This window comes from Scyliorhinus torazame, chromosome 2 (genome assembly GCF_047496885.1).
Source record: "Scyliorhinus torazame isolate Kashiwa2021f chromosome 2, sScyTor2.1, whole genome shotgun sequence".
NCBI lineage: Eukaryota > Metazoa > Chordata > Chondrichthyes > Carcharhiniformes > Scyliorhinidae > Scyliorhinus > Scyliorhinus torazame.
Window position 1 is genome coordinate 89418123 of NC_092708.1, and position 22043 is coordinate 89440165.

The 22043-nt window shown below is 44.5% G+C and overlaps 1 protein-coding gene across 4 annotated transcripts in view; it reads right to left on the reverse strand.

The window, feature by feature from the left end:
- The window catches only part of galnt3 (UDP-N-acetyl-alpha-D-galactosamine:polypeptide N-acetylgalactosaminyltransferase 3 (GalNAc-T3)), a 200529-nt gene that overhangs the window by 69903 nt on the left and 108583 nt on the right, over positions 1-22043 (reverse strand). For all 4 annotated transcript variants that reach the window (XM_072473890.1, XM_072473896.1, XM_072473883.1 and 1 more), the window contains exons 4-6: positions 21376-21525; positions 12362-12596; positions 5909-6026 (exon numbers count right to left, since the gene is read on the reverse strand). In XM_072473890.1, coding sequence (XP_072329991.1) covers positions 5909-6026; positions 12362-12596; positions 21376-21525 — 503 coding nt within the window. The remainder of the gene's footprint in view (positions 1-5908; positions 6027-12361; positions 12597-21375; positions 21526-22043) is intronic.

Consider the following 22043-nt stretch of genomic DNA (forward strand, 5'->3'; position numbering starts at 1 on the left):
CGTTGCTGTTTGTCATTTTTATCAATGACCTAGAGGAAGGCGCAGAAGGGTGGGTGAGTAAATTTGCAGACGACACTAAAGTCGGTGGTGTTGTCGACAGTGTGGAAGGATGTAGCAGGTTACAGAGGGACATAGATAAGCTGCAGAGCTGGGCTGAGAGGTGGCAAATGGAGTTTAATGTAGAGAAGTGTGAGGTGATTCACTTTGGAAGGAATAACAGGAATGCGGAATATTTGGCTAATGGTAAAGTTCTTGGAAGTGTGGATGAGCAGAGGGATCTAGGTGTCCATGTACATAGATCCCTGAAAGTTGCCACCCAGGTTGATAGGGTTGTGAAGAAGGCCTATGGAGTGTTGGCCTTTATTGGTAGAGGGGTTGAGTTCCGGAGTCAGGAGGTCATGTTGCAGCTGTACAAAACTCTGGTACGGCCGCATTTGGAGTATTGCGTACAGTTCTGGTCACCGCATTATAGGAGGGACGTGGAGGCTTTGGAGCGGGTGCAGAGGAGATTTACCAGGATGTTGCCTGGTATGGAGGGAAAATCTTATGAGGAAAGGCTGATGGACTTGAGGTTGTTTTCGTTGGAGAGAAGAAGGTTAAGAGGAGACTTAATAGAGGCATACAAAATGATCAGGGGGTTAGATAGGGTGGACAGTGAGAGCCTTCTCCCGCGGATGGAAATGGCTGGCACGAGGGGACATAGCTTTAAACTGAGGGGTAATAGATATAGGACAGAGGTTACGCAAAGAGTGGTGAGGCCGTGGAATGCCCTACCTGCAACAGTAGTGAACTCGCCAACATTGAGGACATTTAAAAGTTTATTGGATAAGCATATGGATAATAATGGCATAGTGTAGGTTAGATGGCTTTTGTTTCGGTGCAACCTCGTGGGCCAAAGGGCCTGTACTGCGCTGTATCGTTCTATGTTCTATATGTGTGAAAAAAATGCAGACGATCCAAACCAAACAAAATAAAAGTTCCAGAATGGATAGAATCTCTACACTTCCTATATTACAACAGTGACTACACTTTGGCTGTAAAGCACTTTGGGGCAACCTGTGATTGTGAAAGGTGCTAGTGCAGATTATTTATATTTCCAAATATTTCTCTGCTCAAAGCGGCCATCTTTGAGATGCTCAAAGTGGCCATCTCATCTTGCTCATTGATGACAGAATCCTAGTGATGAATGCCAAAGATAGCCTTACTCCAGCCTAATGGTCCAAGAAGAAAGAGAGACGAACAAAAAAAATAAGCAACAAATGCAAATAAATGTAATCAAACTAATATACAACGTCACCAATTTCAAGGTACAATCTGTTGGCAGAATAAAATTAGGTGAATCAGCAGCTTTTAAAAACAGCGTTAACAGTATTTCAATGAAAATTTGCAGAGGAAATTCCGGTGGCGGCCATGGTGTGAGTGGTCACACATAGAGTGGCTCTTGCCTGAAGTCATAGAAAAGATTCTTTTTACCTGAAATCTGGTGTAATTTCGATGGAAAAGTGTAACTGAAGGTCAGAGGAGAAGTTCCCCCCAGGAGTAGCATGTCTGCTGGTTACCAAAACCGACAGGTGAAACATCTGGCCAAGGAGTTGGAAGAGACCTGTGGGGCAGCAGCGAGTGGAAATATGGCGGAGGAGGAAAGGTCAGTGCAAGTTGGAAAGCCCCAGATGGAGCAGTTGATGTCCTTGATCAAGGAAGAGTTCCGCCAGCAGAGGAAGGAGATGCAGGAGGTTCGGTCGAAGGGGCTGTGTGGTGCCCCTAGAGCTCAATGGAGAGGGTGGAAAAATGTCTGGAGGCTCAGGGGTCACAGATCCAAGAGATTGAAAGGGTGATCTCTGAACATGGCTAAAGAGTGGTGGCATTGGAGGCGGAGCTCTTGGGAGACCTTTGCAAGACGTTGTGAGCAAAGGTGGAGGAGCAGGAAAACAGGTCGAGGAGGCAGAATCTGCGAATAGTTGCCTGTCCGAAGGAGTGGAAGGTGCAAGTGCCACGAGGTACGTTTTGAGGATGCTGGCAGGGCTGGTGGCAGAGGGGGTGCTGGACAAGGCCCCCGAGGTGGACAGAGCGCACACACGTCTCGGAGGAAGAATCCAAGAACAGGGGAGTCGCCGCGGGAGGTGATTGTGAGACTCCACACGTTTGTGGAGAAAGAGAAGATTCTGCAGTAGGCCAGGGAGAAGCGGAACTGTGAATGGGAGGAAGCAAGGTCATAATATACCAGGACATTGGAGCTGAACTGGAAAACGGCGTGTGGGGTTCAACAGGGCCAAGGTGGTGTTATATCAATGGCAGATCAGGTTTGAGGTGCTCTACCCAGCGAAACTATGAAGGCAGGGAATATTATTTTGAGATCCCAGAAGTGGCAATGACTTTATCAAGGAGCATAAACTGGGGGGAAACTGAACAATTTTGGGAGACGCAGTGCTGGCACTCTGGAATAATGGAGAATACTGGTAGAGTGGGGGGTACGTTCTTTTCCTCTGACGTAGAGGGGTTTTCGTCTTTTTCTGTTGTGTTAACAAAGGGTAGAAGGGGTGAAAAGTTTATAAGGGGACGGCAGTACAGCTGATAACGTGGAATGTGCAAGGGCTCAATGGACCGGTGAAAAGATCTCAGGTCTTTGCATACCTAAGGAGTTTTAAAAGCAGAGGTGGTCTTTCTGCAAGAGACGCACCTCCGCATGAAGGGCTAGGTTAGGCTAAGAAAGGGATGGCTAGGACAGGTTTTCCACTCGGAGTTTGATTCAAAGTCACAGGGGTGTGGCAATTTTGATGAGCAAGAAAATGGGGCTTGTAAGCGAGAAGGAAGTGAGGGACCCGGGTGGGAGGTATGTGATGGTGAGTGCGGTATTAGAGAGGACGCCAGTGGTACTGGTTAATGTATATGCACCGAATTGGGATGATGTAGGTTTTCTGAGGGGGTTGCTGGCAGCGATCCCAGGCTTGGCCATTCACCAGTTGATTATGGGAGGAGATTCTAATTGTGTCCTAGAGCCGAGGGTGGATAGATCGAACCCCAGGTCAATGGGTAGGATACAAATGGCAAACAAGCTGGGCGGGCTTATGGAAAAGATGGGTATGGTGGACCCGTGGCACTCCAAGAACGCAGGGGGAAGGGAGTATTCATTTTTCTCACATGTTTATAGGGAATTCAAGAGTCAACTTTTTTGTGGTGCGTCGGGAGGTTTTTGTTGGGGTGGAGGGGGCAGAGTATGGAGGGATAGTAATCTTGGACTATGCACCCCATTGGCTGGAGATTCGGCTTAGATCGGGATGGGAGCAGAGGCTGGGGTGGAGGCTTGATCCGGGGTTGTTGGCGGATAGAGGGTTTTCCGATAAAGTGCAGGCTATGATTAAAGATTATGTAGAATTGAACCAAAACGGGGAGGTCTTGCCGGTCAGATTTTGCGGAGCACTAAAGGCGGTGGTCCGGGGGGAGGGAAGACTATCTCATTCAAGGCACATAGTTAGGGAATGGAGGGAGGAATATGAACCGCTAATGAATGAGATAGTGGAGGTAGATAGGGAGCACTCGAGGCCGCCCACCATGGCGAGAAGGAAAAAATTGCAGGGGCAATTTGATAGGTTGACGACAGGGAGACAGTAGGACGGCTGCGTAGGGCAAGGGGGTGCAGTACGAATGCGGGGAGAAGGCGAGCAAATGTCAGTGCATCAGCTCCTAAGGCAGGCCTTGTCCAGGGAAATTTGAAGTTACGAACTGGAGCAGGGTATGTGGTGTCAGAGCCAGGGAAGATAAACAAGGCGTTTAGGGGTTATTATAAGGAGCTGTACAGGGCGGACCCGGAGGCTGAAGAGGGGGCATGGGACAGTTTTTAGGTGAACTGGAGTTTCCACAGTTGGAGGAAAAGAAGAGCCAGGCGCTAGAGGAGCCCTTGGGGCTGAGGGAGCTATTGGACAGTATAAGGGGTTTGAAGTCGGGGAAGGCCCCAGTGCCCGATGGTTACCCAGCGGAATTCTATAAAAAGAGTTCATGATGGACCTGGCGCCAGATCTCTTGCGGACGTTTAATGAGGCATTGGAGAAGGGGGAGCTGCCGGAGACAATGATGCAGGCAACAATCACATTAATACCAAAGACAGGGAAAGACCTGTTGGACTGTGGCTCATATAGGCCCATATCGTTGTTAACTACAGATGTGGAAGTGGTGACGGGAAGGATGTATCCCGGGGGTGGTCGCGCAGGACCAGACAGATTTTGTAAAGTGCAGGCAACTTTCTAGTAATACAAGGAGGCCGTTAAATGTGGTCATGACCCCGTCAGGAGCTCAGGTGCTGGAGGTAATGGTGTCCATGGACACGGAGAAGGCACTCGACTGGGTGAAGTGGCGGAACCTGTTTGAGGTCCTGGGAAGGTTCGGGGTTGGGCCGAAGTTTGTGGCATGTGTACGTCTGTTATATGTGGCACCAAAGGAGAGTGTGCGGTCTAACGACATGGGCTCACAAAACTTTGAACAGCACAGGGGAACAGGTGGCCGCTGTCGGCGCTGTTGTTTGCGCTAGCGATAGAGCCTCTGGCAATGTCTCTTAGGGGGTCGACAGAGTGGTAAGGTATTATGAAGGGATGACGGGAGTACCGGATGTCGCCATATATGGACGACCTACTATTATATGTTTCGGACCCACTAGAGAGCATCATGGGCTTGTGGGGAAGTTTGGGGCATTCTCGGGATATCAGCTAAATGAAGGGAAAAGTGTTCCCGGTGAACTAGTTGGGTCGGTGAGCCAACTTGGGGGGGGGGGGGGGGGGGGGGGGGTTTGCCATTCAAGGTGGCCCAAGACAGGTTTAGATACCTGGAGATTCAGGTGGCGAGGGAATAGGTGATGCTACATAAATGGAAACTACCAAAGCTGGTGGAGGAGGTTAGGGAGGACCTTAAGAGGTGGGATACATTGCACCTGACTCCGTCAGGGAGAATCCAAGTGTGAAGATGAACATTCTGCCGAGGTTCCTGAAAAAAAAATGAAAATCTCTTATTGTCACAAGTAGGCTTCAAATGAAGTTACTGTGAAAAGCCCCTAGTCGCCACATTCATGCACCTGTTTGGGGAGGCTGGTACGGGAATTAAACCCGTGCTGCTGGCCTGCTTTCAAAGCCAGCGATTTAGCCCTGTGCTAAACCAGCCCCTGTTCATCTTCCAGACACTTCCGATCTTTGTACCGAACTCCTTCTTTGGAAAACTGGATATGATTATCTCAGACTTTGAATGGGCAGGGAAGGTGCCAAGGGTTAAGAGGACCTTGTTACAGAGACAGAGGCAGAAGGCAGGGTTGATGTTGCCGAACCTGCAACACAATTACAGGGCGGTGAACATGGAGAAAGTGAGCCAGTGGTGGGAAGGAGAGGGGACAGAATGGTTTAGGATGGAGGAAGAATTCTGTCGGGGGTTCAACTTGAGGGCTGTGGTGACGGTGGCATTGCCAATGGTGCCAAGGAAAAATGCGGAGAGCCCGGTGGTGCAGTCTACAGTAAAGGTCTGGAACCAGCTGTGGAGGCATTTCAGGATAGAAGGGATTTCAGTGCTGGCACCACTGTGCGAAAACCACGGTTGAGCCAGGAGGGGGATAAGATGGCATGTATGGAAAGTGGACAGCTGGTTAAGGTGAGGGATCTTTACTGAGAAGAGGGTTTTGCCAGTATAGAGGAACTGAAGGAGAGGGAGAGCTCCCAAGATGAAGTGAGTTTAGGCAGCTGCAGGTAAGGGACTTTGCGTGGAACGTTTGGAAAGAGTTCCCCAAGTTATAGTTTCATAGATTAAAAACAGGGAATCATTTGTACAAACAGTATAGTTGTGTGTTGGGGAGTTTGCTCTCCAAATGGTTTATGTTTTGCAAACTTTTATACAAGTTAGGAATAAAATATATTTAAAAAATAATCATAATACTTACCCTGAAAGACATTTCTATATTTTCACCACCCCAAATTTCCATCTGGTTATCATAACTGCCTATGAGTTCAAAATATTGTTTGGAGATTGCAAACAGTCCACCAGCAAATGTTGGTGACCTGCAAAATTGATTAAAGAGACAATACAGTAATTATTCTCTGAGCTATAAAGCTTATTTTGCTGAGATTCTGGCAGTCCTCGCTCCAAAAGACAAGACCAATAAAACGTCATCCAGTTTATCAGCTGTGAATTTAGAACTATTGTTATGTAGCAGGCTATGAGCCACTAACCCAACTCCAGACCTCGACACAGCCTTGCTTCAACATGAACAGAAGAGTTGAACTCCAGAGGTGAAGTGACATTGACTGCCCTTGTTATCAAAGCAGTATGTGACAGAATGCGGCATCAAGGAACCTTGTCAAAGCTGGAGTCAATGGGAATGAGGGGGGGAACCCTCCACAGGTTGGAGTCATACCTGGCACAAAGGTAAGTGTTGGAGGTCAAACATCTCAGCTCCAGAACATCACTGCAGGGGTTCCTCAGGGTAGTGGCCAAGGCCCAACCATTTTCAGCCAATTCATCAGTGATCTTCCCTCCATTATAGATCATAGACAATCAGTGCAGAAGGAGGCCATTTAGCCCACCGAGTCTGCACCGGCTCTAGGAAAGAGCACCCAACCTAAACCCACACCTCCACCCTATCCCGTAACCCAGCAACCCCACCTAACCGAAGGGCAATTTAGCATGGTCAATCCACCTAACCTGCACATCTTTGGACTGTGGGAGGAAACCGGAGAACTCAGAGGAAACCCACGCAGACATGGGGAGAACATGCAAACGCCACAGTCAGTGACCCAAGCCGAGAATCGAACCTTGGATCCCGGAGCTGTGAAGCAACTGTGCTAACCACTGTGCTACCGTGCCTCACAAGGTCAGAAGTGGGATATTTATTGATGATTGCATAATGTTCGGCAACGTTCGTGACTCCTCAGATGCTGAAGCAGGCCATGTCCTGATGCAGTAAGACCTGGACAATATCCAGTCTTGGGCTGACAAGTGCCTGGCAACAACCATCTCTAAAAAAGAGAATCTAACGATCACCCCATGACATTCAATAGCATTACTATCACGGAATCCTGTACTATCAATATCCTGCAGGTTACCATTGACCAGAAACTGAACTGGACAAGCCAAATGAATACTGTGGCTACAAGGGTGGATGTGAAGCTAGAAATTCTGCAGCAAGTAACTCAACTCCTGACTCCCCAAAGACTGTCCACCATCTACATGGCACAAGTCAGGAATGTGATGGAATATTCTCCCCTTGTCTGGATGAGTGCAGCTTTAATGACACCAAAGTTTGATACCATCCAAGACAAAGCAGCCCACTTGATTGGTACATCACCGTGAAACATTCACTCCATCCACCATCAACATATAGTGGCAGCAGTATCTACCACCTACTATATAAAAGCAAATTACTGCAGATGCTGGAATCTTGGTTTGACAAAGGGCCATCTGGATTCAAAACATTAGTTCATTACCCTCCCTACAGATGCTGCTAGACCTGCTGAGATTTTCCAGCATTTTCTCTTTTGGTCTACCACGTGCTAAATGCACTGATGGGAACTCACCAAGGTGCCTCAGACAGTACCTTCCAAACCAACAACCGTTACTACCACCCAAGAGTCCCCCTCAAAGCCATTCAACATCCTGACTTGGAAATAGATCACCTTTCCTTCATTGCCACTGGAGGGAAATCTTGGAACTCCTTCCCAACAGCCCTGTGGGTGTACCTACATCATATGGACTGTAGCGGATCAAGAGAGCAGCTCACCACCACCTTCGCAAGGGCAATTAGGGATGGGCATTAAATGCCGGCTTAGTCAGCGAAGCCCACATTAATAATTTTTTTTAAAGATTGCATTTTTGTGCCATAAGGAGGTGGAAGGCCCTCTGCTGATAGTACCCCAATGGTGATATATTAATACGCGAAATAGATCAGATAATCTGTCCTTAGGTATCCAGAGGCAAGCTTCTTTAATACCATTTTTTAGCTAGTGCCTAAAGGTTTCAGTGGCATAATGGCAATTTTAATTGGATGAGGAATCCAGAGCCAGGGTCAATGCTCCAGGGACAACAGTTCAAATCTCAGCAACTGGGGGAATTTAAATTGTATTAATTAACTAAAATAAAAGAAATAAAGAATAAAATACTTGTCTCTTCAGGGAAGGAAGTCTGTTCTCCTTACCTGGTCTGGCAAAGACCCAAGGCAATGTGCCTAATTCAGAAATGGTCCAGTAAGTCGCTCAAACTGACCTGATGAATAAGACTAAAGCAGACAGCCCACCCAGCATCAATTAAGGCACTGGGAACAAAGGCACACTCTCCCCAGTCGAACCTGCAAACTTCTCTTCCCCAATATCTGAGTTTTTTGTAAATTAATTTACAGGATGTGGGCGTCGCTGGATAGACCAGCATTTATTGCCCATCCCTAGCTGCCCTTCAGAAGGTGGCGGTTATTTGCCTTCTTGACCGCTGCAGTCCGGAGGTGTACACTCACTATGCTGTTAGTGAGAGTGCTCCAGGATGTTGCCCCAGTGAGTAAAGGAGTGGTGATATATTTCCAAATCAGGGCGGCGAGTGACTTGGAGGGGAACGTCCAGGTGATGGGGTTCCCAGGTATCTGCTGCTCTTGTCCTTCTAGATGGTAGTGGTCGTGAGGTTGGAAGGTGTTGTCCAAGAAACCTTGGTGAGTTACTGCAGTGCATCCTGTAGATGCTACACATGGGTCCCACTGTTCGTCGGTGGCGGAGGGTTTGAATGTTTGTGGAAGGGGAGCAATCAAGTGGGCTGCTTTATCCTGGATGGTGTCGAGTTTCTTGAGTGTTGTTAGAGCTGCACGCATCCAGGCAAGTGGAGAGTATTCCATTACACTCCTAACTTGTGCCATATAGATGGTGGACAGGCTTGGAGGGGGGTGGGGGGGTCAGGTGGTGAGTGACTTGTTGGGAGGATTCCTAGTCCTTGACCTGCCCTGATAGCCACAGTATTAATGTGGCTACTCCAGTTCAGTTTCTAATCAATGGCAACCGCCAGAATGTTGATTGTGGGGGATTCAGTGATGGTAAAGCCATTGAATGTCAAGGAGCGGCATAGGAGATGGTGTTGCCTGGCACTTGTGGGGCATGAATGTAACTTGCCACTTGTCAGCCCAAGCCTGGATATTGTCCAGGTCTTGCTGCATTTGGACATGGACTGCTTCATTATCGGAGGAATCACGAATGGTGCTGAACATTGTGCAGTCGTACATCCCCACTTCTGATCTTATGATGGAAGGGAGGTCATTGATGAAGAAGGCTGAAGATGGTTGAGTCTAGGACATTACCCTGAGGAACTCCTGCAGTAATGTCCTGGAGTTGAGATGATCGACCTCCAACCACCACAACCATCTTCCTTTGTGCCAGGTATGACTCCAACCAGCAGAGAGTTTCCCTAATTCCCATTGACTTCAGTTTAGCTTGGGCTCCTTGATGCCATACTCAGTCAAATGCTGACTTGGTGTCAAGGGCAGTCACTTTCACCTTACCTCTAGCATTCAGCTCTTTTGTCCATATTTGAACCAAGTGCGTAATGAGGTCAGGAGCCGAGTGCCTCTGGTGGAACCCAAGCAGGTTATTGCTGAGTAAGTGCCGCTTGATAGCACTGATGATGACTCCTTCGGTAACTTTGCAGATGATGGAGAGTAGACCGATAGGGCGGTAATTGGCTGGGTTGGATTTGTCCTCTTTGTTGTGTACAGGACACACCCGGGCAACTTTTCACATTGCTGGGTAGATGCCAATGTTGTAGCTGTACTGGAACAGCTTGGCTAGGGGTGTGGCAAGTTCTGGAGCACAAGCATTCAGTACTATTGCTGGATTTGTGTCAGGACCAATAGCCTTTGCAGTATCCAGTGTCTTCAGCCGTTTCTTGATATCACATGGAGTGAATCGTATTGGCTGAAGACTGACATCTGTGATCTCCGGAAGAGACCTCCGGAGGAGACTGAGATGGATCATCCACTCAACACTTTTGGCTGAAGATTGTTGAGAATGCCTCAGCCTTGTCTTTTGTACATATGTGCTGGGCTCCTCCATCATTGATGATAGGGATATTTGTGGAGCCTCCTCCTCCAGTGAGTTGTTTAATTGTCCACCATTGCAAGGGAGCGAGGTGTTCTTCCCCCAACAATATCACAGGCCTCGATCTCATTGATCCTGAAGTGGGAGAAGGACCCAGTCAATGTGGATCACAAAGACCAATCTCCCAACTAGATGTAGACGCAGAATTCTGGCCTCGAGGATAGAGGACTGCGTTCCGGGGGTGATAGGGGATGACCAGACGGGGTTTGTCAAAGGCAGGCAGTTAACGGTCAACGTTAGAAGGCTCTTGAATGTAATCATGATGCCCTCCAAGGGGAGGGAGGTGGAGGTAGTGGTCGCTATGGACACGGAGAAGCTTTTAACCGGGTGGAGTGGAATTATCTGTGGGAGGTCCTGGGACGGTTTGGGTAGGGCTTTGTTGACTGCGTTCGGTTGCTGTACCAGGCACCGGTTGAGAGTGTGCGGACGAACCGGGTGACTTCGGACTACTTTTGACTGCACCGGGGGACAAAGCAAAGATGTTCCCTCTCCACACTGTTGTTTGCCTTGGCATAGAGCCATTGGCGATGGCGCTGAGAGCGTCAACGGAATGGAAGGGGCTAGTCCGGGGGTGGGGGGTGGAACACATGGTCCCGTTATATGCAGATGACCTACTCCTGTATATTTCTGACCGGTTAGGGGGGATAGAAGAGATTATGCAGATCTTATGCGGATTTGGCCAGTTTTCAGGGTACAAATTGAACATGGGTAATAGCTTTGACAAAGAGTCATCCAGACTTCCTTCCCTCTCCACAGATGCTGTCAGACCTGCTGTGATTGTCCAGCATTGTCGGGTTTTGTTTTAGGTTTATTGGGTTTGTTTTGTTGGGGTTGTGGCGGGGTGCGTGAAGGTTGTTCTGATGGTGTAGGTTCCTTTGTTTTGGAACAAAGATTATTAACTGGCTTGTTGGGGGGTGATGGCAGCCATCTTGGATGGGCCGGGAGCTGCTGCAGGTTGGGGCCCTGCCGGATTGCCTCACCGGGAATGTTGTTTCCAGTGAGGTTCCGCAGGCAAATAATCAAAGGATCTGATTTTAATGCAGAGGGCAGCATTAAGACGTTTGTGGATGGTACAAAAATGTTGCTGTGTTTTTGATCGTGGGGAAGAAAGTTGTAGACTGCAGGAAGATATAAATGGAGTGGATAGGTGGGCAAAATGGTAGCAAAGTAAATATACTCCAGAGAAGTGCAAGGTTATGCATTTGTGACAGCAAAGAAAGCAAGTAATACGCAATAAAGTATAGGATGTCCCTGGAAGTGGACCCCCTGGTTCCTATAGCACTGACACCATCGGGCCACCTTTACAGTCATAAGATGGAACATTTTTTTAAAAAGCAAAACCATATTATTATTATTAAGCTGAGCTCTGTAATATCTCCAACAATGCAACTCAAACGTGTTTTTATAAATGCAAAAAGCTCCTAAATAGAATTTGAAATTGTGCTATCAAAAATAATTGTTTATATGCAATTGCTATGGTTATTCAACATTAATATTCATAAAATCTATATTACCACTTTGCCAATAATGGATTCGTTCTCTGGTATCCCCCTTTCCCACTACTCTATTAATTCACTTGCACCTAGTATTCTACTAAGTTTTAGATTCACTATTGACCACCATCCTTTGCACTTGTTCCTTCAAGTGTACTCCGGTTTCAATAGCTTATTATTTTCCTCCTACTTGCTGTTCCATTAATAAACTGCACTTTTTGTTGTACCTATCACTCTATTACTTTTCCAACACTATCAATTTATTCAATGGCGGTCAGTATTAATTTCTTTCTATAATGTTCTAAAAAGTCCACAAAGTCATCCTTGTGTCCTATATACTTCTAGTGTCCATTTTCCTTAGAAATGTGTGCTGCCGTGTGGAGTTTGCACATTTTCCAGTGTTTGCGTGGGTTTTACCCCCACAACCCAAAAAGTGCAGGGTAGGTGGATTGGCCATGTTAATTTGCCCCTTAATTGGGAAAGATGAATTGGGTACTCTAAATTTATAATTAAAAAAAGAAATGTGCGCTGATAAACAAAACCAATTGTGCCCTTTTGCTGGGAATTGTGTTTTCCAATTTATTCAGTTTGTTTTTAATTATACAGTAAATTTCTATTATCTACTGGTTTATGGTCACTGTTGTCATTTTGTAATCAAGATCTCGATTTCCTTTGTGCAATGCAATGAGAGATTGATGAATATATATCAGAATATTTCTTATAGTTCTTGTTTGTTAATATAATTGTTACTCTAGTATTTTGAAAATGTGAACTTACTTGATGGGGTAAGTTTCATCTTTTCTCCTTTTTTTCTCATGGTCAGGAAGGAGTTCCCATCCGAATGAGAGACTCCAGTCAAAATTACCCCTATTATGATTTTGTCCGTATGGATTTGGTTTCACCACTTCAAATGTATTGAGGTCAATGCTGGAGATATCAGGGCTCACCACAGCTGTATAATTTTCAGCTATTCTGTTCAATAAAGGCTCCAACCAACCATTGAAGCATTCACCTAACAGGAAAAGAATTTAGATCAGATTAAAGATTGTGTAGCGTTTGTCTAGTAAGATATCAGCAGAATACAAATAATTCCAATTGACTAGGCATAACTTGCATTTTATGCAATATTAGAATATCAATCAAATAAATAATTTTTACACCCCAATTAGCTTCACTGCTCTCTGTAGGTTTCTTAATGAATAGCAAAATATTTAAATGCTTGGTTTTCCTCTAAAAATATTCACTATTTAATATGATGTATACACATGTTACACATTATACACATTGAGAAATTAACAAGTTGGAAAATAGAATCAATAAAAAGAGAATTCTTATATGATCTGTGTAAAGCATTTGGGGAGAAAAGGAGGAAACTTGTTATATATAATGCACATACATCCCTTCTGGGTTAAATTAACAAAAAGACATGTAATTCGATAAACGTTTGCATTTGATCTCTTATGGATAAGGTTTTTTTCTGACATCTTCCTCATGGCTTGGCCACTGTTTCTATTAGCAGTGGTCAAGTAGCAGTGATGATTAGACTAAAAGTAACTGTCGTCAATTAAGTAAATCATAAATTCAGTTTATTTTCAAATAATTAATTTTGTTTGTCATTGTTTTTACCCTCAACCGCTCATATGTAATATTTAGGGTCACTTCACTCAAGAGTAGTTAGACTCTGAGCTGCTAACTATAGTGGCGCAGTGTGACTCTAAATGTTCCGACCTGGAGGCAATTTAACTTTTCCATGTTCATTCAGATGAGCATCGCTGGCAAAGCTGGTGTTTATTGCCCATCACTATTCAATTGAGTAGCTTGCTGGACCATTTCAGTTGAGACAACTAAATTGCAATGGGACTGGTATCTGCCATTTTGTAAGGACAGCAGATTTCCTTTCCTAAATGATATTTGTGAACCGGATGGATTTTTGTGATAATCCAGGAGTTTTATTATCACCATTACATATTCTAGCTACTTTTTATTCCAGACTTATTTAATTAACAGAATTTCAATGTCCTAGTCATCATGGTGGTTTTTGAATTTAGCTCCAAAAGCAGGGTAGGTCACTGGATGGACAGTCTGAAAGAAAAGTGACAATATTATGATATCTCATTTTGAAGATAGACATAGAGAGAGAGAGAGAGAGAGAGAGAGGATACATGTAACACCCCAGACTTGGTATAAATCAGGAAATGGAAGAAAATTACAATCACCAAGGAAGTAGTACGGAGCAAATTGCTGGAGCTGTGGGCTGGCAAATCCTCTGGGGTCCCGATTAACCTCATCCTTGGGTCTTGAAAGAAGTAATTGGTAAGATAGTTGATGCATTGGTTTTAATTTTCCAAAATTCCCTAGATTCAGGGATGGTTCCATTGGATTTGAAAATCGCAAATGTAACTCCTTTATTCAAAAAAAGGGCAACAGAAAGCCTGAAACTGCAGCCTAGTTAGCTTAACATCAGTCATAGGGAAAATGTTAGAGGTTACTATTAAAGATATTCGAGCAGGGCACTTGGACTGAATGTTCCATCCAGGGCTGGATGCTCTACTTAGATTTCCAGAAGGCATTTCATAAGGTGCCGCATCAAGGTTATTGCAGAAAATAAAAGCTCATGGTGTAGGGGTAACATATTGGCATGGATAGAAAATTGTCTATCTAGCAGGAAACAGAATAAGCATAAATGGATCTTTTGTAGTTTTCAGGATGTAACGAGTGGTGTGCCACAGGGGTCAATGCTTTGGCTTCAATTTTGTTTAATTTGTATAAATAAATAGGATCAAGGGACTGAAGTTTTGATTGCTAAATTTGCTGACAACACAAAGAAAAGTAGCAAAGTAAGTTGTGAAGACATACAAATCAAGATGGATAGATTGCATGAGTGGGCAAAGATCTGGCAAATGGAGTATAATGTGGTTAAATGTGAAGTTGTCCATTTTGACAAGAAGAATAAAAAAGCATATTGTCTAAATAGTGAGAGATTGCAGAGATTTGAGATTCTGGGTGTCCTTGTGCATGAATCACAAAAGGCTAGTGTTATAACCGCAAGGGTCTTACGGGGTGGGAACAATTAACTTCCCAGTGAACCTTGCAAAATACGAGCTCCCTCTTTAAAAGGGACAAGGGACCTCTAAACAATGTATAGTTGTATGATATATAAAGCCAGCCAGTTTGGCACCGGCAAGGCAGACCCAGTAAGCATCTATCATGGTCTAATTGTCTTGTGTTTTTTTGAACTACTCGGTGAGGACTCCTTCAAGGCCTTATAAAAGCTAGTATACTGCAAGTAACTAGGAAAGCTAATAGAATGTTGTAGTGCATTGCAAGGGGAATTGAATACAATAGTAGGGAGGTTATGCTTCAGTTGTACAGGGCATTAATGAGACCACATCTGGAGTAGTGTGTGCAGCATTGGTCTCCTTATTTAAGGAAAGATGTAAATGCTTTAAAAGCAATTGAGAGAAGGTTTACTAGACTAATATCAGGAATCGGTGGGTTGTCTTATGAGAAAAGTTTGGACATGTTAGGCTTGTATCCAGTGGAGTTTAGAAGAGTAAGAGGGGACTTGATTGAAACAAACAGGATCCCGAGGGGTCTTGACAGGGTAGATGTGAAGAAGTGGTTTCCTCGTGTGGGAGAAATTAGCATTTAGGATTATTGTTTAAAAATAAAGGATCACTCATTTTAGAAATGAGGAGAAATGTTTTCTAGACTCAAGAGCCTTTGGGACTCTCTTCCTCAAAAGAGAGTGGAAGCAAAGTTTTTGAACAGTTTTAAGGCAAAGACAGTTAGATTTGGTGGTGGTGAGGGGGGGGGGGGAAAGAGGTACATACCATGATCATATTGAGAGCCAAGGGGCCTACAACTGCTCCTAATTCTGATGTATGTATATATTTGTACAATAGAAACCAATCTGAGGTTGTGCACTCTTTAATGAGGTTTAAACGAAACAAAAAGAGAAAAAATAAAGCAGAAAGAGGCCATTCTGCCCTTCAAGCCTGCTCCTCCATTCTTTATGATCATGGCTGATCATCCAACTCAATAGCCTAATCCTGCTTTCCCCCATATCCTTTAATCCCCTTTGCCCCAACTGCTGTATCTAACTGCTTCTTGAAACCATACAATGTTTTGGACTCTCTGGGTGAAGTAATTTCTCATCTCCATCCTAAATGGTCTACCCCGTAGCCTCAGACTGTGCCCCCTGGTTCTGGACACACCCACCATCAGGAACATCCTTCCTGCATCTACCCTGACCAGTCCTGTTAGAATTTTATAGGTTTGTATGAGATCCCACCCTTATTCTGCTGAACTTCAGTGAATACCATCCTAACCGATTAAATCTCTCCTCATAGGTCAGTCCTGCCATCCCAGGAATCAGCCTTGTAAACCTTTGCTGCATTCTCTCTGCAGTTAGAACATCCTTCATCAGATATGGAGACCAAAACTGCACATAATATTCCAGGTGTGGCCTCACCAAGACACTGTAACATTGCTGCAAGACAACTCTGCTTCTGTACTCGAATCCTCGCGCAATAAAGGCAAGCATACCATTTGCCATCTTTACTGCCTGCTGCACCTGCATGCTTACCTTCAGTGACTGTTGTACGAGGACACCAAGGTCTAATTGCACGTTCCCGTCTCCTAATTTATGGCCATTCAAATAATAGTTTGCCTTCTTGTTTTTGTTAACAAAGTGGATAACTCGCATTTATCCAAATTATACTGCATCTGCCATTAATTTGCTCACTCACACAACTTGTCCAAATCACACTGAAGGATCTCTGCATCCTCCTCTCAGCTCACCCTCCCACCCAACTTGGTGTCACCTGAAAATTTGGAAATATGACATTTTGTTCCCTCATCTAAATCATTGATATATATTTTGAATAGCTGGGGTCCGAGCACTGATCCCTGTGGTACCCCACTAGTCACTGCCTGCCAATTCGAAAAAGACCCATTAACTCCTACTCTTTGTTTCCTGTCTGCCAACCATTTTTCTTTTTTTAATATAAATTTAGAGTGCCCAATTCATTTTTTCCAATTATGGGGCAATTTAGCGTGGCCATTTCATCTACCCAGCGCATCTTTGGGTTGTGGGGGTGAAACCCACGCAAACACGGGGAGAATGTGCAAACTCCACACAGACAGTGACCCAGAGCCAGGATCGAACCTGGGACCTCGGCACAGTGAGGCAGCGGTGCTAACCACTGCACCACTGTGCTGCCCTCAACCAGTTTTCTATCCATCTCAATACACTACCCCAATCCCATGCACTTTAATTTTACACGCTAATCTTTTATGCGGGATTTTGTCAAACGCCTTCTGAAAGTCCAAATACACCACATCCACTGGCTCCCCTTCATCAATTCTACTAGTTACATCCTCAAAGAATTCAAGTAGATTTGTCAAGCATGATTTCCCCTTCAAAATCCATGCTGAATCTGTCAATCCAACCACTGTTGTCCAAGTGCTCTGCTATAAAATCTTTGAAAGGATTCTAAAATTTTCCCCACTACTGATGTCAGGTTTATTGGTCTATGATTCCTTGCTTTCTCTCGGCATCCCATTTAAACAGTGGAGTTACATTAGCCACCCTCCAATCTGCAGGAACTGTTCCGCAGTCTATAGAATCCTGGAAGATGACCACCAATGCATGCACTATTTCTAGAGCCAGCTCCTTCAGTACCTGGGAATGTAGATTTTCAGGCCTTGGGGATTTATCAGCCTTCAGTCCCATCAATTTCCCCAACACCATTGCTCTACTGATATTGATCACCTTCAGTTCCTCCTTCTCACTAAACCCTGCATCCCCCAACATTTCTGGTATCTTATTTGTGTCCTCATTTGTGAAGACAGAACCAAAGCATGTATTTAATTGCTCAGCTATCACTTTGTCCCCTATTCCATTCCCCTGTTTCTGACTGCAAGGGACCTACATTTGTTTTCACCAATCTTTTTCTCTTCACATACCTATAGAAACTTTTACAGTCAGTTTTTATGCTCCCTGCAAGTTTACTTTCATACTCTATTTCCCCTTCTTAAGCAATCCCTTAGTCCTTCTTTGCTGAATTCTATTCAGCTCCCAATCCTCAGACCTATTGTTTTTTTGGCCAAGTTATATGCTGCTTCCTTGGATCAAATACTATCGCTCATTTCCCTTGTAAGTCCTGGATTGACCACCTTTCCCGTTTTACTTTTGTGACAGGCAGGAATAAATAATTGTTGCAGTTCCTCCATGCGCTCTTTGAATGTTTGCCATTGCCTAATCCACTGCCATCCCTTTAAGTAACATTCCCCAATCGATCATGGCCAACTCACGCCTCATTTTATCATAGTTTCCTTTGTTAAGATTCAGGACCCTAGTCTTAGAATCAACGTCTTTACACTCCATTTTGTTTAAACAGTCTACCATATTATGGTCGCTCATCCCCAAGGGCTCTCGCACAACTAGATTGCCAATGATTCTGTTCTCATTACACAGTACACAGCCAGGATGGCCAACTAGGTTTAGTTGGCTCCTCAACATATTGATCCAGAAAACCATCCAGCATACATTCCAGGAATTCCTCCTCTATGGTACTGTGGCGAATTTGATTTTTCCACCTATATGCAGATTAAAATCACCCATAATTATAGTTGTTCCTTTATCACATGCATCTCTAATTTCCTGTTTAGTGCCATTCCCAACAATATCACTGCAGTTCGGGGGTCTATATATGACGGCCACTGAGGTTTTTTGCCCCTTGCTGTTTCTCAGCTCTACCCAGACAGATTCCGGATTGTCGGCGCTAATATCCTCCCTCACTATTGTGTTAATTTCCTCCTTAACCAGCAATGCAACCCTATCACCTTTTCCTTAAGGTGCTCATCTGGGGAAAGGCAAATTACAATAACGTTAGACAGGAGTTGAAGAATTTAGATTGGGTGCGGCTGTTGGGTAGCAAATCAACATCGGACATGTGGGAGTCTTTCAAACGACAGTTGATTAGGATTCAGGAAAGTCACGTTGCTGAGGGAATGAAGGATAAGTATGGGATATTTAGGGAGCCTTGGATAACGAGGGATATTTCAAAAAGAAAAAGGATACTGGAAGGGTGGGGACAGTCAAAACCCTTGAGGAGAATAAAGAAAGTAGAAAGGTACAGAAGCAGGAAATTAGAAGGGCTCAAAGGGATCAGGAAAAATCCTTGGCAAGTAAGATTAAGGTGAATCCCAAAGCTTTTTATTCATGTGTAAAAAAACAAGAGGGGGGGCCAGGGTAAGGATTGGACCACTTAAGGACAGAGGGGGAATCTATGTGTTGAGCCAGAGGAAATGGGCGAGGTACTAAAGGAGTACTTTGCATCAGCGTTAACCAAAGAAAGAGACTTTCATAGATCATAGATTTTACAGTGCAGAAGGAGGCCATTCGGCCCATCGAGTCTGAACCGGCTCTTGGAAAGAGCACCCCACTTAAGCCCACACCTCCACCCTATCCCTATAACCCAGCAACCCCATCTAACCGAAGGGAAATTTATCATGGCCAATCCGCCTAAGCTGCACATCTTTGGACCGTGGGAGGAAACCGAAGCACCCGGAGAAAACCCACGCAGACATGGAGAGAACGTGCAGACTCCGCAGTGTCCCAAGCGGGAATCAAACTTGGGACCCTGGCGCTGTGAAGCCATAGTGCTAACCACTATGCTACCGTGCTGCCCGAAGATGTGGAAGATGATCCTTGGGTAGGGTGTGTGGACAGTCTGGATCATATTAACATCGAAAAGACGGTGGCATTGGGTCATTTGAAAGATATTACGATAGATAAGTTTCCTGGGCCAGATGGGATTTACTCCAGAATACTGAGGGAAGCAAGGGACGAAATTGCTGGGGCCTTGACATATTTGTATCCTCATTGGCTACAGGGGAGATCCCAGAGGACTGGAGAATAGCTAATGTGGTACTGCTGTTTAAGAAAGGTAGCAGGGAAAATCCAGGAAACTATAGGCCGGTGAGCCTCACGTCGGTTGTAGGTAAATTATCGGAGCGAATTCTCAGCAACAGGATTTATACCCATTTGGAAATAAATGGACTCATAAGTGATAGACAGCATGGTTTTGTGAAGGGGAGGTCGTGCCTCACTAACTTGATCGAGTTTTTTGAGGAGATGACAAAGATGATTGATATGGGGAGGTCGGTGGATGTTGTTTACATGGACTTCAGTAAAGGCTTTGATAAGGTGCCTCATGGTACAAAAGGTGAAGTCACACGGGATCAGAGGTGAGGTGGTAAAATGGAAACAGAACTGGCTCAGTCACAGAAGGCAAAAGGTAGCAGTAGAAGGGCATTTTTCTGAATGGAGGGTTATGACTAGCGGTGTTCAATATTGATCTGTGCTTGGGCCTCTGTTGTTTGTAATGTACATAAACGATTTTGAGGAAAATGTAGTCAGTCTGATTAGTAAGTTCGCGAAAGACACCAAGGTTGGTGGAGTGGCAGATAGTGTTGAGGATTGTCAGAAGATATAGCAGAACATAGATAGGTTGGAGACTTGGGCAGAGAAATGGAGTTTAATCCAGACAAATGTGAGGCAATGCATTTTGGTAGGCCTAACATAGTGGGGTAATATACCATAAATGGCAAAACTCTTCGAAATATAGCAAATGAGAGAGATCTGGGCGTGCATGTCCACAGATCTTTGAAGGTGGCAACACAAGTGTTCAAGGTAGTCACGAAAACATACGGAATACTTGCCTTCATTGGACAGGACATAGAGTATAAAAACTGGCAAGTCATGCTACAGTTGAATAGAACCTTGGTAAGGCCGCACTTGGAATATTGCACACAATTCAGGTTACCACGCTACCAGAAGGATGTGGAGGCTCTGGAGAGGGTGCAGAGGAGGTTTACCAGGATGTTGCCTGGTCTGGAGGGTGTTAGCTATGTGGAGAGGCTGAATAGACTCAATCTGTTTTCATTAGAAAGACGGAGGTTGAGGGGTGACCTGATAGAGGTCTACAATATTATGAGGCGCATGGATATTTCCTCAAAGGGGCATTTCCTCAAAATCGTTTATGTACACTACAAACAGCAGAGGCCCAAGCACAAATCCCTGTGGAACACCACTAGTCATGACCCTCCATTCAGAAAAACACCCTTCTACTGCAACCTTTTGCCTTCTGTGACCGAGCCAGTTCTGCATCCATCTTACCACCTCACCTCTGATCCCATGGATGGGTAGGCACTCTTTCCCAAGGTGGAGGGGTCAGTCACCAGGATGCATAGATTTAAGGTCCGTGGGGCAAAGTTTAGAGGAGACATGCGAGGCAGGTATTTTACGCTGAGGATTGAGAGTGCCTGGAACGCATTGTCAGGGGAGGTTGTGGAAGCTGATACATTAACGGCGTTCAAAAGGCATCTTGACAAACACATGGATAGGATGTGTATAGAGGGATACGGCACAAGGAAATGCTGAGGGTTTTGGCAAAAGTTGGTATCATGACCGGTACAGGCCTGGAGGGCCGAAGGGCCTCTTCCTGTGCTGTATTCATCTTTGTTCTTTGTCTGTCTTTCCTAAATACAGAGTACCCCTAGACATTCCATTCAGTTCCCATCCCTGGTCACCCTGCAGGCATGTCTCTGTATTCCCGACTAGATCATACCCATTCACAACTATTTGATACCCGTTCATGACTATTTGTTAGTACTTCAAGGGCTAACTTACTTACTTAGATCTAAAAGGTAATGCTTATGATTATTATTCACAAAATTGTTACGATCAATCACTCGCTAAAAGTCAAAACTAGTCAACTTACAGTGGGCATCCAAGAAGGTCAGAACATCTCCTGTCGCGATTGAGGCTCCTAGCAATCTTGCAGTAATTAACCCCTTCCTTTCCTGCTGACGAACAACTTTAACTATTTGAAATGGCTTCACATAATTATCTAATTGATCTTTTAAGTAATCTGCAGATAGAAATATTTGTTACCGTACATTTTCAATGCAGTTATTTCAATGTTCATTTTCATAATGAATTGTAAAATATTAAATAAAAGTCATAATGTAATCCTTAAGCATTGAGCAAAGACATTTGATCTATATCCAAAGTTGTTTCTTCATTTAAACATGTATGGAAAGAAATCAATACACTCATGATTACCCAATGTCTGAATAGATATAAAATGGTCACGATTAACCTGGAATATTAGCCAGAATTGGTTTTCATTATAAACTGATCCATTTTCACAATATTTTTTCTTACAAGGGAAATGCAAAAGCTTCCCATGCTAATGTATATAATATTTTAAGTAAATTGATGTGACCACTTATGAAAAATTAGTATTCACTCACATTTTCAGGACATACTCAGTAGGTTAAAATCTTTTCAAAATTATACTCAAATAGTATTTGAGAAACTGAAGTTTGGCTACGTTCGCCACACATACTTGTGTAAATTATGGAATAGATACCAAAAAAAACTTCA